General features: G+C 37.4%; 2 protein-coding genes across 3 annotated transcripts in view; one reads left to right on the top strand and one right to left on the bottom strand.

The window, feature by feature from the left end:
* Positions 1–13,841, top strand: part of LOC124864299 (putative E3 ubiquitin-protein ligase UNKL) — a 90,452-nt gene that overhangs the window by 18,584 nt on the left and 58,027 nt on the right. Inside the window, exons 16-17 of one of the 2 annotated variants that reach the window (XR_007037286.1) lie at positions 412–520; positions 1,368–1,459. Coding sequence is in view for 1 of the 2 variants with exons in the window: in XM_047359031.1 (XP_047214987.1) it covers positions 412–459 (48 nt within the window). In the remaining variant the exon portion in view is untranslated. Of the gene's footprint in view, positions 1–411; positions 537–1,367; positions 1,460–13,841 lie in introns of those variants that run through there. The other variant, XM_047359031.1, reaches the window with a different exon arrangement.
* On the bottom strand, positions 3,458–5,673 carry LOC124864300 (insulin-like growth factor-binding protein complex acid labile subunit). Its single transcript, XM_047359033.1, has 2 exons — positions 5,622–5,673; positions 3,458–5,495 (listed from the first exon to the last, which is right to left on the bottom strand). The coding sequence occupies exon 2, from the start codon at positions 5,488–5,490 to the stop codon at positions 3,757–3,759; it is 1,734 nt and encodes a 577-aa protein (XP_047214989.1). The 5' UTR covers positions 5,491–5,495; positions 5,622–5,673; the 3' UTR covers positions 3,458–3,756.

Here is a 13,841-nt window from a genome sequence, read left to right as displayed (position 1 = left end):
AATAGCCACCTGCTCCATGTCAGACTGGAATGGACTTATTTGACATGATAATCCCACAGAAGAATGATTGGGCAATGTTCACATGTGTAATGCAGTAATATAAATATTACAAGTATTACAAGTTTAAAGAGGAAAATATTTAATTAAAAGAGACCTGATGGTAGAGTAATGCTGTGATGCAAAATGTTTTCTTTCCGTAGTAACACCAGACAGTTAGAGGCCAGATCTGCCAAGGAAGTAGGTAGGCTGTAGAAAAGTCATCATAACAGTTGAAATAATACATAAAACAGGGTGGAGAAGTTAATAAACCCATACTCCAACAAGTGTCAAAGTTAACACATTTAGGTATGGTTTATCTCATATTTTTCTTTGAACATGAAGAAATATCTAAATTGTTTTACCTACTGACAGGTGAGTCCCTGGAGAGAGACTGCATTGCTCTGCAGCCCAGAACACTGAAACCACTGCGTTTACAGACAACCAGTAGCAACACGGCCGTAGCAACACGGAGGAGCAACAGGTGAGACTATGAGGAGTCCACTGTCCAACAGGAGAGAAGAATTAACTGACAATCCCTTTTCCCTAAAGCAGACTAAGAAGTTTACTCATAAAGGTTACAATAAAATTTATAATTTATTAACAAAAGAAGCTACTTTTGTGTCCCAAGTACAGTTTTGTACTAGTATACCTTTGGTTGTTGCACACAGCCAAGAAGATAAACCTCTGCAATAAAACATATTCCCTCTGATTCTGTCATCTAATAGTACAGTTCTACAGGAAACATCCAAAAATTCAGATTATAAAGTAGTTAGATAAATAAATGAGTCACAGTACGGCTGAGCAAGTCTCACAGCTGATCAGAGGGTTCAGACAGATAAACATTTCTCGATTTATGAGATCTTTAGAGGCAAAACATCCCCTTCAACAAACATTACTTTTTTATTGCCATACATGTTACTTTATACATAATCTGGTCAAATCAGTGCAATGTTTGGAAATTTCTGAAATGAAAAAGGCAACAGTCAATATGTCTGAGCTACATTGGAAAAGCAGGGTTTGATTAAAAGAATCAATGAGCGATAATAATGTGGGTCAAAACTTGGGCCTTACAGAACTTCTGTGTTATGTTGCATTTAGTAGCTAAGAAAACTGTACAGATAGATGGATCATAACATACCTCTAGAAATATGTTTAAAATATTTGTAAGCAAAAGTTTCATTTGATATCTGGAGCTCTGAAATATTTCAATCCATTTTTTATTTAAAAACCTCAAATATATGACCTGACTTCAACTAAGTTTGAACAGAGCTGTGCAAAAAAAAATGTTTACATAGTTAAGTGTTTTTTTTTTTCCTTTATTTTGACAGGAGACCTGTTTAGATGCTGGTAGATGCTCTGTGCACATTCTGCTTCAAGTCTTCCTGAAAACCACACGCACAGCTCCCAGTGAATTTGACAGGTCAGTTGAGGTCAGGGTGTTCTTGAATTCTGCCCTGCAGACACTTGATAGGAGTAGTAGCCTTGTTGGGTAGCAGATGTAAAGAACCAATTAATAATTGGATCACTGAATGTTTATGAGAACCCCAAACATTTCCACAGTTCAAGTGGAAGAATCTATTGACAGGACAACAATAATTGTGCACTCCACAAATCTGGCTTTTATAGAAACATGGTTACATTGTTGAAAGAAAGTCAAAAGTTATCCTCTCTGCAGTTTGCCACAAATCTTGTAGAGCAAATAGCAAACGTGGAAAAAGTGATCTGGTCAAATGAGACTAAAATGTAACTTTTTGGCCTACATGCTAAATGCTGTGTGTGGCAATAAATAAACACTTTGAACACACCATGAAAAAAGGTGGTAGCAGTATCATGCTGATGGGATGGTTTTTTTCAGCAAGGAAAGGAAAGCTGGTCCGAGTTGATGGGAAAATTTATGGAGCCAAATACAAGGTAATCATGAAAGAAAACTTGTTTAAAGCTGCAAAAGACTTACGATTGGAGTTGAGGTTCACCTTCCAGTTGGAAAAGGATCCTAAACATACAGCCAGAGCTACAATTAATTGGTTAATATCAAAGTATATTCATGTTTTAGAATGAGCTGGACCTAAACCTCAACATCAACGTTAGAATCCTAAACAGCACTGTTTTTTTTCTGTTTTATCATCATCCAGTGTCTCTTATTATTATCTGACCAAACTAATCAGTCGCTTTTTAAAAAACGCACGCAAATGGCCACATCTATTAGCAAGTGTTTTTTATATCAACACCGGGTTTAAGGAATTCACTAACCTCTGAAAAGCTTGAGTATTCAGCAACTTCCAGCGAATAACCAACTGGTCTTTTATATAATGATAATATTTTCCAGGTCTGAACTTTGCAATTTACCTTTTATCAGATATTGGAAAACTTAAAATATGACTTAGTCCAGCATAATCAACCTCTGTGGTTGGTGTTTGTGGTTTAACATCCATGAAAAAGCTTTGAGTCACTGTAAAGAATTGTTGATAACAGCTGGCAACTGGACGTACCACAGCTGGCATGCAGAGTTAAAGGAGTTGGTGGCACTTTCACAAAGCATTTACACCGCTGCCCATAAATTTGGAATGAAACTATTATTTTACATCTTCTCTTAAAATGTTTGTGACAATGTGATTTATTTTTTAAATTAAATTGTATAACTGTACTGATAAACGTCTTCCAAACAGAACAGATTGAAAAATAAAGCACAATTTAAAGAGTAATGAAGGCAGAATTATTCCAACCTTTGTTTTGGGCAACACTGTACATTATAGGCTAGCTGTATTAATTTACAATGACACAGGTAGAATTTCTGGTGTTTGATAACACCCATGTTAAAACATTAAACTGCACACAATCACAGTAAGGGTCCTTGTCTCTTCTACCTTTAGGCGAGCTTTACTGAATCTGTGTTTTGACCAAACAGTCTGTCAAAGTTTGTTTCATAAGGCAAAAGCATTATTATATTATTTTACTTTAAAACAAGGGATTTACAGATAAATGCTTTTCTTTCCTCCTGATATAAAAACATAGACATATCTGTACATAGTTCTCCTTTATCCTTATCTTGTCTAAAGTTTCCATATTTATAACTAATGTCAGTACGATGTAAGTGCTGGAAACCAAAGTCAAATTCATTGCACCGCATTGCACTTCATTGTATAAATTTATTCATCGTGCGCACAAATCTGGCCAATAAAGATGATTTTGAATCTGATTCATGTAAACCTAGTTACTATATAATGTGTAGTTGTCTTGTACATAAGGTAAAATTTGGCTTAGGTTGTTTCAAGGCTATTAAAGAGTATAGGAATATCTACTCACGTATTTTTCTGTCATTGTAGTGCGTTCTGCTTTTCTTTTCTAGAAAGGCAAAGACCTGCTTTCCCCCTTATGTTTATTAATTATCAGTTATAAAAGGCAAAAAGGGCACAGTACGTGACATTTTGACATATTTTATTAAATATCTTCAGCAAATTTATCTCCACATAAGTAGTAAAACTTAAAATCATTACAGTTCCTTCAGATAATAATATAAACTGAACTGACAGAGAATTTACTATATAAAACACATATTGTTAGGATGCCTTAGAAGTGTTTTTTTTAATAATATCTTTTTTCTTCAAATAAAGGTATATCAAAAATGTGATATTGTTAAATTGAATCTACTGAAAAATGTAATCTAAGCCAGAAACACAAAGTCAGCTATTTTGTATCAATCAACAAGTCTGTGTATCCTCAGCAGCTTCTGAAGTGTTCACTGTCCACATCCCGTAGGTCCTGACCAGCCGCATGTGGTGGGCTGGTGCATGTAATATTGTTATATATGGTGATTGTACTGTCAGGTTCTTCACTCTCCGCATGGGTCTCTACCTGCCGGGGGATGACTTGTGGTTTTTCCAAGCTGTAGTTTCTGAGTGGGAGTGTGCTACAGTCACATTTCCACTGGTTTCCAGACAGCAGGAGTTTCTCCATGTTCTCTGAGAAATTGGTAGCTATGCTTGTCAAGGCATTGACCCGGAGGTCCAGGTAGCACAGTCGTGGAAGTACCTGCTTTGTTCCATTCTGCAAAAACTGACTACACTTATTATTAGACAACAAAAGGTACTCCAGATTAGTAAGGCCAGAGAAAGTGTGATCTGTGAGAACTTCCAGTTTATTGAAGCTTAAGTCTAGTCCTAGGAGTCCCACCAGATCTACAAAACTATTATCTTCCACCACAGTGATGTTGTTTTGTTGAAGGAAAAGCCTCCGTAAACCAGAGAGACCACTGAAAGCTAGAGCTGTGATCCTCATAAGGCAACCTCTGTCCAGGTGTAGGCTATGAAGTTTTGACAGACCTTTGAACATTTGGTCAGGCAAACTTTGAAAGCAACTTCCAGATAGGTTGATGACAGCCACATGAGACAGACCACTGAAACTTCCCATCTGTGCCTCTTGCACTTGGTTATAATCTAGTTCTAGAACCTCCAGATGGCCAAGTCCTTCGAAGATCCTCTCCCCCAGAGTTCGAATCCTGTTGTAACTGAGTCTTAGTTCTTCCAAGTACTGCAGGTCACGGAAAGTCCTGGGCCTTAAGCCAGCGATAGAGTTGTTGGAAAGGCGCAATACATGAAGACTGTGCAGGCCTAAGAATGTGTCTTCATGTAGAGAAGTCAGTTTGTTGTTTCTCAAATCTAGCCATCTGAGCGACTTCATGCCTGCAAACGCCCTGGGCGCCACAGTCCCAATCTGATTCTGAGCCAGGTAAAGCTTTTGCAGTTTAGTCAGTTTAACAAACACATTAGCTTTAATAACCTTTAGGTAATTTCCTGTCAGATCCAGTTCTTTCAGCTCACCAAGATTTTGGAATAGCTGCGGCTGCAAGTAAGCAAGTCTGTTCCCTGCAAGGTTCAGCTCTCGCAAACCTACTAGGTCATGAAAAACTGTCTCTGGCAAGACTGTAAGTAAGTTCCATCCTAGATTGAGAAACCACATGTGCGAGAGCCCAGCAAACAGTCTTTCGTCAGTGCGGCTGATCTGATTATTATGCAGACTAAGTGTAGCAAGGTTAGGTGTGTTCTGGAAGATTGGACCTGGTAACGTACGGATGCGGTTTCTCTCAAGGTGCATGTGGGCTATGGATCTGAGGCCTCTGAAAGCCTGAGGGTCAAGGGTCAACAGCTGGCCACTCTGTAGATTCAAAAAGTCCAGATTTATTAGATCCCTAAAAGACGCCGCTGGGAGGGAAGTAAACAAGTTTCCATCTAGCCAGAGACAATGAGTGGACAGTGGTATGTCAGCTGGTACTTGAGTCAAGTTTCGAGCGCTGCAGTAGGCGTTGAGCTCCAAGCTGTAGTCATCATGCATACAGCTACAGCCTTTTGCACAGGGAACTGGATCCTGAGCTACCTTCTCTCCAGCTGTGTCTGGGTCTGGCAACACCACTGATGCTCCCAGTACCAACACCCCAAGCAGTATAATGGTTTGCATTCCAGCTATGGACAGAGGATTGATATCAAATCAAACGTTTACTGTGGACAGTGTGGTTAAAATCTGTTAATTTTAAATTAGATTCAGTTACAATAATTTTCTTGCCTAAATGTCTAATTTATCCTGCTTACCTTCAGTTGCTGAATCACTTTAAAGTGGACAGACTGTGAAACACTGAATGACTGATTCTTGTGCAATTGTTTGTACACTGAATGGAAAGAATGCCAAGCCCTCAAACTTTTTTTGAAGTCAGCTGCACTGAATGTTCACCATTAACCCATTCATTTCCATTTTCAATTTCTAGTAGTTCCTTAATATACTTTATGTAGATATGTTTTTAAAATTATAACTCACGTAAATTGCAAACAAGATATAATACTGTGATCATAACTAATCCTAATTTTGAAAGACAGTTTAATCAATAAAAACTTTAACCTAAATAGTGTTTGGGTGTTAACTAACATCAATACCCTGTTGCAGGACACAAACCATAGTGGATTTCAACTAGTGACTCACATTTTAAGTGCAATATGAAACTTTTAAATATATCTGTTTGCAGAACCCTTCAACAATAATATTAGCAGTTGGCAAAACGAATAGTGTGTTGGTGCTTTTACTGCTTTATTTACTCATCTATCCTGAGTCTGAGGTCCGAAGGTCCCAGAGGTCCAGTTCCTAATCACATAGATGATTGTAATGGATAACGTTCTGTTTACTCTTCTACATGGTGTCAGGGTTCTTTATACAGTCATGACCCAGTCATTGTTCGAGGAACAAGCAAATCTAGAAAATAATGTCTCTTTGCACATAAATTGTATTGATCTGGTCCAATACTTTGGGAAATTAAGTACATCCTTGAATGTGGTGAATGCTAACAAGCTAGTCAGACACGTGTGTATCAAACGGCCAGTTTGGGAAATGAGCTGACTGTGAGTCAGTCAAGATACATTTCAAACAAATATGAGCCCTTAAAAGGCAAGGAAACATCCTCGATGCTGACTCACAGTTGTAAAGTTTATTCCATTCTTCACAGAGCTAGAGTAATCTTATGAGTCAGAGTAAATCTGGCAGATTGACATAGCTGCCTGAAATGTTGCAACAGGAGACATGGAAAAAAAAGATTGATAGAGTTGGCAGCTTGACTAATGCTCCACATAGACACATGAACGCCATTCGGCTGGACAAAACAGGACCATACATATTGTTGTAACTGTCTGTTGTAACGTTGGGCACTGTTAATGGCCACTGACCTAGCATTGTATCTTGACAATATGAACAATTTTATTTTAAGTTGTTTTCAATTGCTAAAGTGAGCTAAAACAGATATTGTATGTCTGACTAGCTTTCACCCCTCCACCACTCCGAGGATTTATTTAATTTCCAAAAAACTTATGGTGATATGATGTCTTTCTACAACAGGTTATTAACTATTACAATATATAAATTCACAGAACCTCATTTAAAAAAAAACCCAGAACCAACCGACTGAGACAATTGAGCCATGGAGTGCTTATATGTTGTGCTGGGTTTCTTTCTGACCTCTTGGATGAGTTGTTGAGGTGGACAGAAAGTAGGGTGGAGAAAGGGGAAAGGACATGCAGCACAGGGCTTTGGAGTCGGGACTCGAACCTCGGACAGCTCTGTCGAGGACTGAGGCCTAAATAATATGGGTCGCATGCTCTACTGCCAATTTTGAGATTGACTTTGTTTTCCTTTTGTGTTAATTTTAAGATTTTTGGGATGTCTTTGCATTAAAATAGTACATTTTCACAAAATATTTGATGAGGTTCTAATAAACCAACCATTTAAACGGTGTTGTCTGTAGAGAGCATTGCATGAATGCACATTAATAGCTTATCAAAAATGATAAGAATTCCAGGTTAGGCTCATTAATTATATATTAGGCTTTTTGCAGAGATCTTTATTTCTCGGACAATTTAATAATTAAACTCCTTTTCAACATCAGAAACATTGCTTAGAAATATATGTCACAGGTTAACAATCAAATAATTTTGCCAACAGAAGAACAATAACTGAAACTACAATTTTTCTCAGAAAATTGCCTTGTGCCATGGCTGGCACAGTGAGTGCTCGATGAGTGTTGCTCTCCTGACAAACACCTCTAATTGGTTCATTTTGTGGCACTCAGCCACACACAAAGGCATTCTTTCAAGGGTTCCCTGACTGGAGACGAAGAGTCTTAGTAGTGAGTGGCAGAACCTGCTGGCAAGGCTGTGAATTTTGACCGGTCTTTGAATTCTTTAAGGAAAAATTATTTTCTCAATTTATCCATGATTGTTGGGTCCATCTATTTGAAGGATCAATGACTGAACTACACACAGAGAGCAAACAAGACTTTGAATCCTAGACTGCACAGTATTTGCCCATTCTCATGCCCACCTCCCATTAAGGACACATTCCAAGCAGCTGTTTCACCTGTGACTTCATAGAGCTACAAACCTATGCTTGGGGCAGCATTTCTTTGTCTGTAGCTTTCCACAGGCTGCATTTGGGAGGACGTGTGTGAGCATCTCAATCTCGCTGGCTGAGTAAAAGACTGCATCTTTGAAGACACCTTGGATCCAAAGTACAGCATCTTGTTTATGTATCTGGTGATTGTAACACCCAGTCGTAGAAAGAATTCTGGAAGAATGATAGATTCCCCAAGAAGAGACGGTGTCTCTAATAATGTTAGAGAAATGTTTTTTCTTGCTACTGCCCTCAGCGAGGCCAACATGGGAACTGTAGCTTTGCACGCTACCTGAGAGAGACCGCCACGTCTTCTCTGTTTATCGCACCTGCTAACCTCAATATGCTCTTTATGTCATCATAAAGGTTGTGTCTGGGCAGATAAAATTGGTTTCAGATAAAACTATAGTGTTCACTTCATTTTATTTTGCTTTGCTTGTGGTGCTTAAGTGTTCGAGTGAATTTGGTTACTCAGCCTCAGGCTGCAAAATTGATTTTAAGTTGTGCTTTAACGATGTGACAAACAATTTCAATGAGTGGATTGAACACTCACTAACGTGAGCTTGTGTCATTTTATCTGTGAGTCATCTTTCTCACTAACCTGCATACAATATATCCGTATAGTCCTTTTAAGATATTTGATTTATGATTTTTTCAACACTAGTGGCCTTTATTTATTTATTTATTTTTGACAATAGGCAGACTTGAAAGAGGGGTAGAGAGAGGGGGAGACATTCGGCAAATGTCGCCGGGTCCGGGACTCAAACCCAAGATAGCCACTTCGAGGACTGGAGCCTCTGTATATGGTCGCGCGCTTAACCCCTACACCATCAGCGCCGCGCCCCCGTATAGTCCTTTTAAACTTGCACAATTGCAATCAAAGCTGAAAGCTCTGCTAATGGAGCATGGTATGGTGCAGGGTTCAAACACACAACCTATATTCAGAGGCTTCAGTCCTCGACACAGCTAGGTGACCTTTGCTGCATGTCTTTCCCCTCTCTCCACCCCTTTCCCGTCAGCTTACTGTTGAAATAATTAGAAAAATAAATGCCACAGCAAACACAGAAAAACGTTAAAAGCTCTTCTAATGCTAAGACGGTAGCCACCATTAGTTCTGCCAGCTCGCTCTGTTTGCACTGCGATTGGCCATAGAACTCCACCAGTTTGGTAGCTTTTCAGCAAAAGATTTTTGAAACATTATTTTATTAAAATAAAGCTTTATTTTCCCTTCTGCTTTGCATTGTAAATTGAGTGTTTGAACACATAGCCACTGTTGTTCTTTGTTAGCTTTTAAGGCTAATTTGGCCTCTTTCCAAATTCCTCAAAACAAACCTTGGTTCTTAAACATATATATTCACATTGAACTGGGATATCACTGCATTGTTTTATTGGTTATTGGATTCAGTTTTATTCTTAAATGTTCCTTTTTACATTTTTTCTGTTGTCATTAGTTTTCTTTATTCTTTAAATTTTTACTTAGTAGTTTAGTTAAGTGTTGCTAGCCTAGTTAAAGAATTTCTTGGCTAAAGTATTTTAACTTGAACTTTAAGTATTTTGTAAATACATTCTTATGTCCTGGAGAGAAGTTGATAGTGTTTATGTTGTATATGTGTGCAGTGCTTGCTGTTTGAGAACTCTAGTGGGTGAATTCATTCCTTCACTCCCATTGTTCTGTAATACCACCTCACCAGACATTCACTGTCAGAGATTGACAGTTGTTTGGCTATTAATTCCTGATAATCAGGTGGTGCCCGACTTGGTAATTTTGATTAAATTACTAACGTTATGATAAATAATTAATATTAATTATTAATTATTAATAGTTATTTATAGCCGAACCAAACCTATTGTTGGACAAAATAACATGTACTATTGTTCTTCAGCAGTAGAGGGGCCTACAAATCACAATGTCATCCTAATTTAGATTCCTGTCCTTTGGAATTGTTAAAGGTCCTTTCCTTTCAAACTTGGGAAAATAAAGTCAAGGAATGCTATCAGTGGTACAGTATGTATAAACTATTGTAACTGCATAATGACCTCAAATGTAACCTCATAGTAATCTTAATGATATTATCAATATGTTTTAACACAACAATTTCAAAATCTTTTATAAGCTACTGTTAAAGAACTGGTGGACATCTTTCTTTCACAGCCCAGCCACCTTTTAAACATAAAACAATTCATGTGGTAAATATAATCCAGAGCTGGTTACACCAATGCATTAATAACAGAACTACACTTTTATAAGGCCTGGACAGCCAGACAGAACCATGCTATCTAAAGTTGGATATATAAAATCCAACTGCAGGCAGTAAAACCTAAACTCTACATTTGAAAACCCATTCAGTAAAGTCATGATTGTTCCTCTTGTGCTGGTTAGTGGCCCCTTGGATGTGCATAATGCTATGCCCTCCCTCTTTGTCTAATCTGTTGTACATAGCCCAGTTTTTAGACTCTAAAAATTAGGCTCCTGTACTCATGTAAGAGCTTTTCTGTTTTAATTCAACACTGCCATCCACTGGCGGGTTGTTGGACAGCTTTCTCTTCATGACTAATTTAGAAACATATCTAAGAAAATATCTTTATAACCAAGTTGTTCTGTGGCCTTTCACCTATGAAGGTGCTACTGTTTAGTGCAGCTCTCTACCTCAGTGCAGCCTCATCCATTGACAGCCAAGGAACCTCAACACCCCTGCAGTGGCTATTTATAACAGTTGGAGCTCACAGTCAATTGCTGCTTTCTAGGAGGAGAGAGAGTAAAATGGCTTTGTCTTGACATCTGTAAGATACTGGAAGTTGGCCACAGTTTGGTAATCAACTAAGATCAGAGCAGATAATGAGCCAGTTCAAACTATTGTTTATAACAAATTTTATTTCGGTGGTAAGGCTCTCAGATTATATTTTTTTTCCATAACCATAAAGCAAAAATATACATGTGAGGATATTTTTTTATTTGGTTGCAATATATAATTCGTAAAAATGACTAAAAGTGATAGGTTGTTATTTCAAGAGTTTGAATGAACAGGTATGTTTTTACTCAGATCTATTGGCCAATATTCAGCTTCATATTCAGCTTGGTGTTGATGTCCTTTGTCCTTGTAAGCAAAAACAATAATAACATAGCATACATTTACATGTATTTTACTAGGAATGATAGACCAACGCAAAGTCATGCATTTGTGAGGCTCCAAAATTAAAAAATGGAAAACTGTTCAACAGGTATGAATGACTTTGGAAGGTACTGTGATAACTACAGTAAATTTGTTGTGTCGTATTTATATTATATTCCTTAGGTTGCTGATAAGTGTGTGAGGTTTTTTTTAATTATTATTTCTACTTCAAACTCCTTGTGGTCTGCTGTTATATTTTGCTGATCCAATTTTGTTCAGTTTCATAGCTTGTAACTGTGAATTTTACAAAAATATTTCCTGTAGAAGACAAATACAAACATATAACTATTCACAGTGTTTAACTACATTTATTTGATGATTGTGTTAAATTTGTTTATCGTGTAAAGCAAGTGGGAAAATGATTTCTGAATAACATATTTTTCTACAGTATTATTGTGCCACTTATGTACTACAGAGCAGTAATGTTGAGTGTATGAGAATGTTGAGGTGTAAAACTCCCAACGTTACAATAGCATAAAAAGCTGACAGGGAGTAATGAACAAGAGAAAATATACTGAGTACATTCTATTCATGTTTATATTTATTCATTCATGTTAGTATGCCATATGGTATTATTGCAAGCAACCACTTATTATGGGAAAGAAAACTTGAGGTTTATTTATTTTGTCCTCGACTTGTACTTTACAGTTTCATTCTGACCCATTTAAGAAGCCTGACCTGAAAAATTCAATTAAAGCACACTACTGTGCACAAAGTTGACATGCTCAAACTTTTCCAAAACTGGTAGCAGTGCACAATCTTTCTATTCGCTTGAGTTAATATACACCTATTGTGCCCACAATAAAAAGTCTAGCTTACATAGAATTTGGCAAGCCAACAGAAAGTTTGTGCTGCTATATTTTTTGTGTGGAAAAACAATAACCTTAGCAAAACCAGAATAATTCTCAAACCTTAAATAAGCCTCTAAAGCTCATAAAAAAAGGCTTTAGCAGTCCCTTCATATTATAGCAAGAGAACTTGACAGCTCACCACTCATAGCCTCTTACTGTTTTTTCTGTTTTTATATTAGGAACATAAAGTGAGCTTGCCACTGTGCTCTGTTTATTGGGCGATTAACAAACTGTATATAAACAAGAAGATTGTGACATAATTACAAACCATATGTGACTGTATTTATATTTAGATCAACAAATATGACACCATAATGTACATTTAATAAACCCTTGAGTTTCCTGTTTGTGTCCCCGTTAGCAGAGATGACCTGCAGTGTAGAACCCATTAATGGGGTCATATCAGTCAGACATTTAAGTCTTTTGTTTGCTGTAAAATGGATTTCCGCTGAGCACTTACCACATGTGTTTCTCACCTCTAAAATCAACCCATTAACCCATTTGCCTGTTTTTTCTAAAACTGAAAATTTTATACATGTTGTCGACGAGGATTGCAGTCTTACTGAGAACAATGTTAATGCACGGTGAAGATGTATGTTCATGTGACCATAGCTGAGGGGAGATACAACATTAATCATAGCGTTTGTTTTCTTGTTATGTTATTGCAAATAAAATTTGTTGTAGTTTGAAATATTAAAATATTTTTCAGGGAAGGAACCTATAATTCTTTACATGACATTAGAGCTCAAACACCTGGAGCTGATTATAATGATTCATGCTGCGACTATTAAAAATGTCTTTTATCAACCCAATGGGCTATTATTTGCACTTTTTCCTTCATTCTCCTCACTACTAATTACTTTGCTGTGGCTTTAACTGAGGCCACCTGACAACAAGAGTTAGCAGTTAAACTTTAGCACAGCTTAACTAGGATTGAGTCTGGAGATGTGTGCATTTCTTTAGAGCTCTTCTATGGAAAGAATCCTAACCATCCACTCATTGTCTATACCTGCTTGTCCTTATAGGGTGGGGGTGGGGTGCTGGTCATTTGTTGATACACAGGACCAGCAACCATGCACACACATATTCATACCTAAGGGCAATTTAGAGTAACCAGTTAATCTACCAGTTATGTTTTTGGACTGTTGGAGGAAGCCAGAGTACCGAGAGAGAACCCACATGTACACAGGGAGAACAGGCATGAGAAGCCCTGCACATACTAATTTGTATGGCACGGGGGGCTAAACATGGAGTGTTTTTTTTGTGCTGTAAAGAACATGGATTGTTTTCTGAAAATGCTTGGCAGTATCATTCTGGTTGAAGCCAGAGCAGCGACTAAAAACTACGTACTTAGCAGCCATAATGTCAAAGAGTGTTACAAGGATTTACTTAGAGCGCTGCCATTTTGGTGTGGACATGATGAAGCTGCAGCTTTGGCATGAGGATAATATGACAAGCCCTGCTTAAATTCTTTTACAACTGATGGTAGATGGACACATTGTCACGGACTCTGCAAAGAAAATACTATTTGTCCAGCAAAAGTATCTGACTGGCATAGATAAGAATAAGTTGCAATGTTTTGTGCAGCTTTCGTTAACAGGCAAGAATTATTGTAGCTTTTTAATGATTCTGGAGATTTAAATCTTTGTATTTGGAAACAGAGCAAAATCAGAAAATGTTAATTAAGCTAGGAGCTTTGTTTTTGTTTCAACTCAAAGACAATTTCACACTTTTGCCTGTGTGACTTTGATATGTTAAATATACTAAAGAAAATGAATGTATAAAACATTCAATCAAGTTTTTCCCATTACCTTGACACAACAGGGATGTTGACATAATGAATTCATTATTTAGTGTCCAT

This window comes from Girardinichthys multiradiatus, chromosome Y (assembly GCF_021462225.1).
Source record: "Girardinichthys multiradiatus isolate DD_20200921_A chromosome Y, DD_fGirMul_XY1, whole genome shotgun sequence".
Taxonomy (NCBI): Eukaryota; Metazoa; Chordata; class Actinopteri; order Cyprinodontiformes; family Goodeidae; genus Girardinichthys; species Girardinichthys multiradiatus.
Note: the sequence above shows the minus strand (reverse complement) of the source record. Positions and strands in the feature narration are given on the sequence as shown.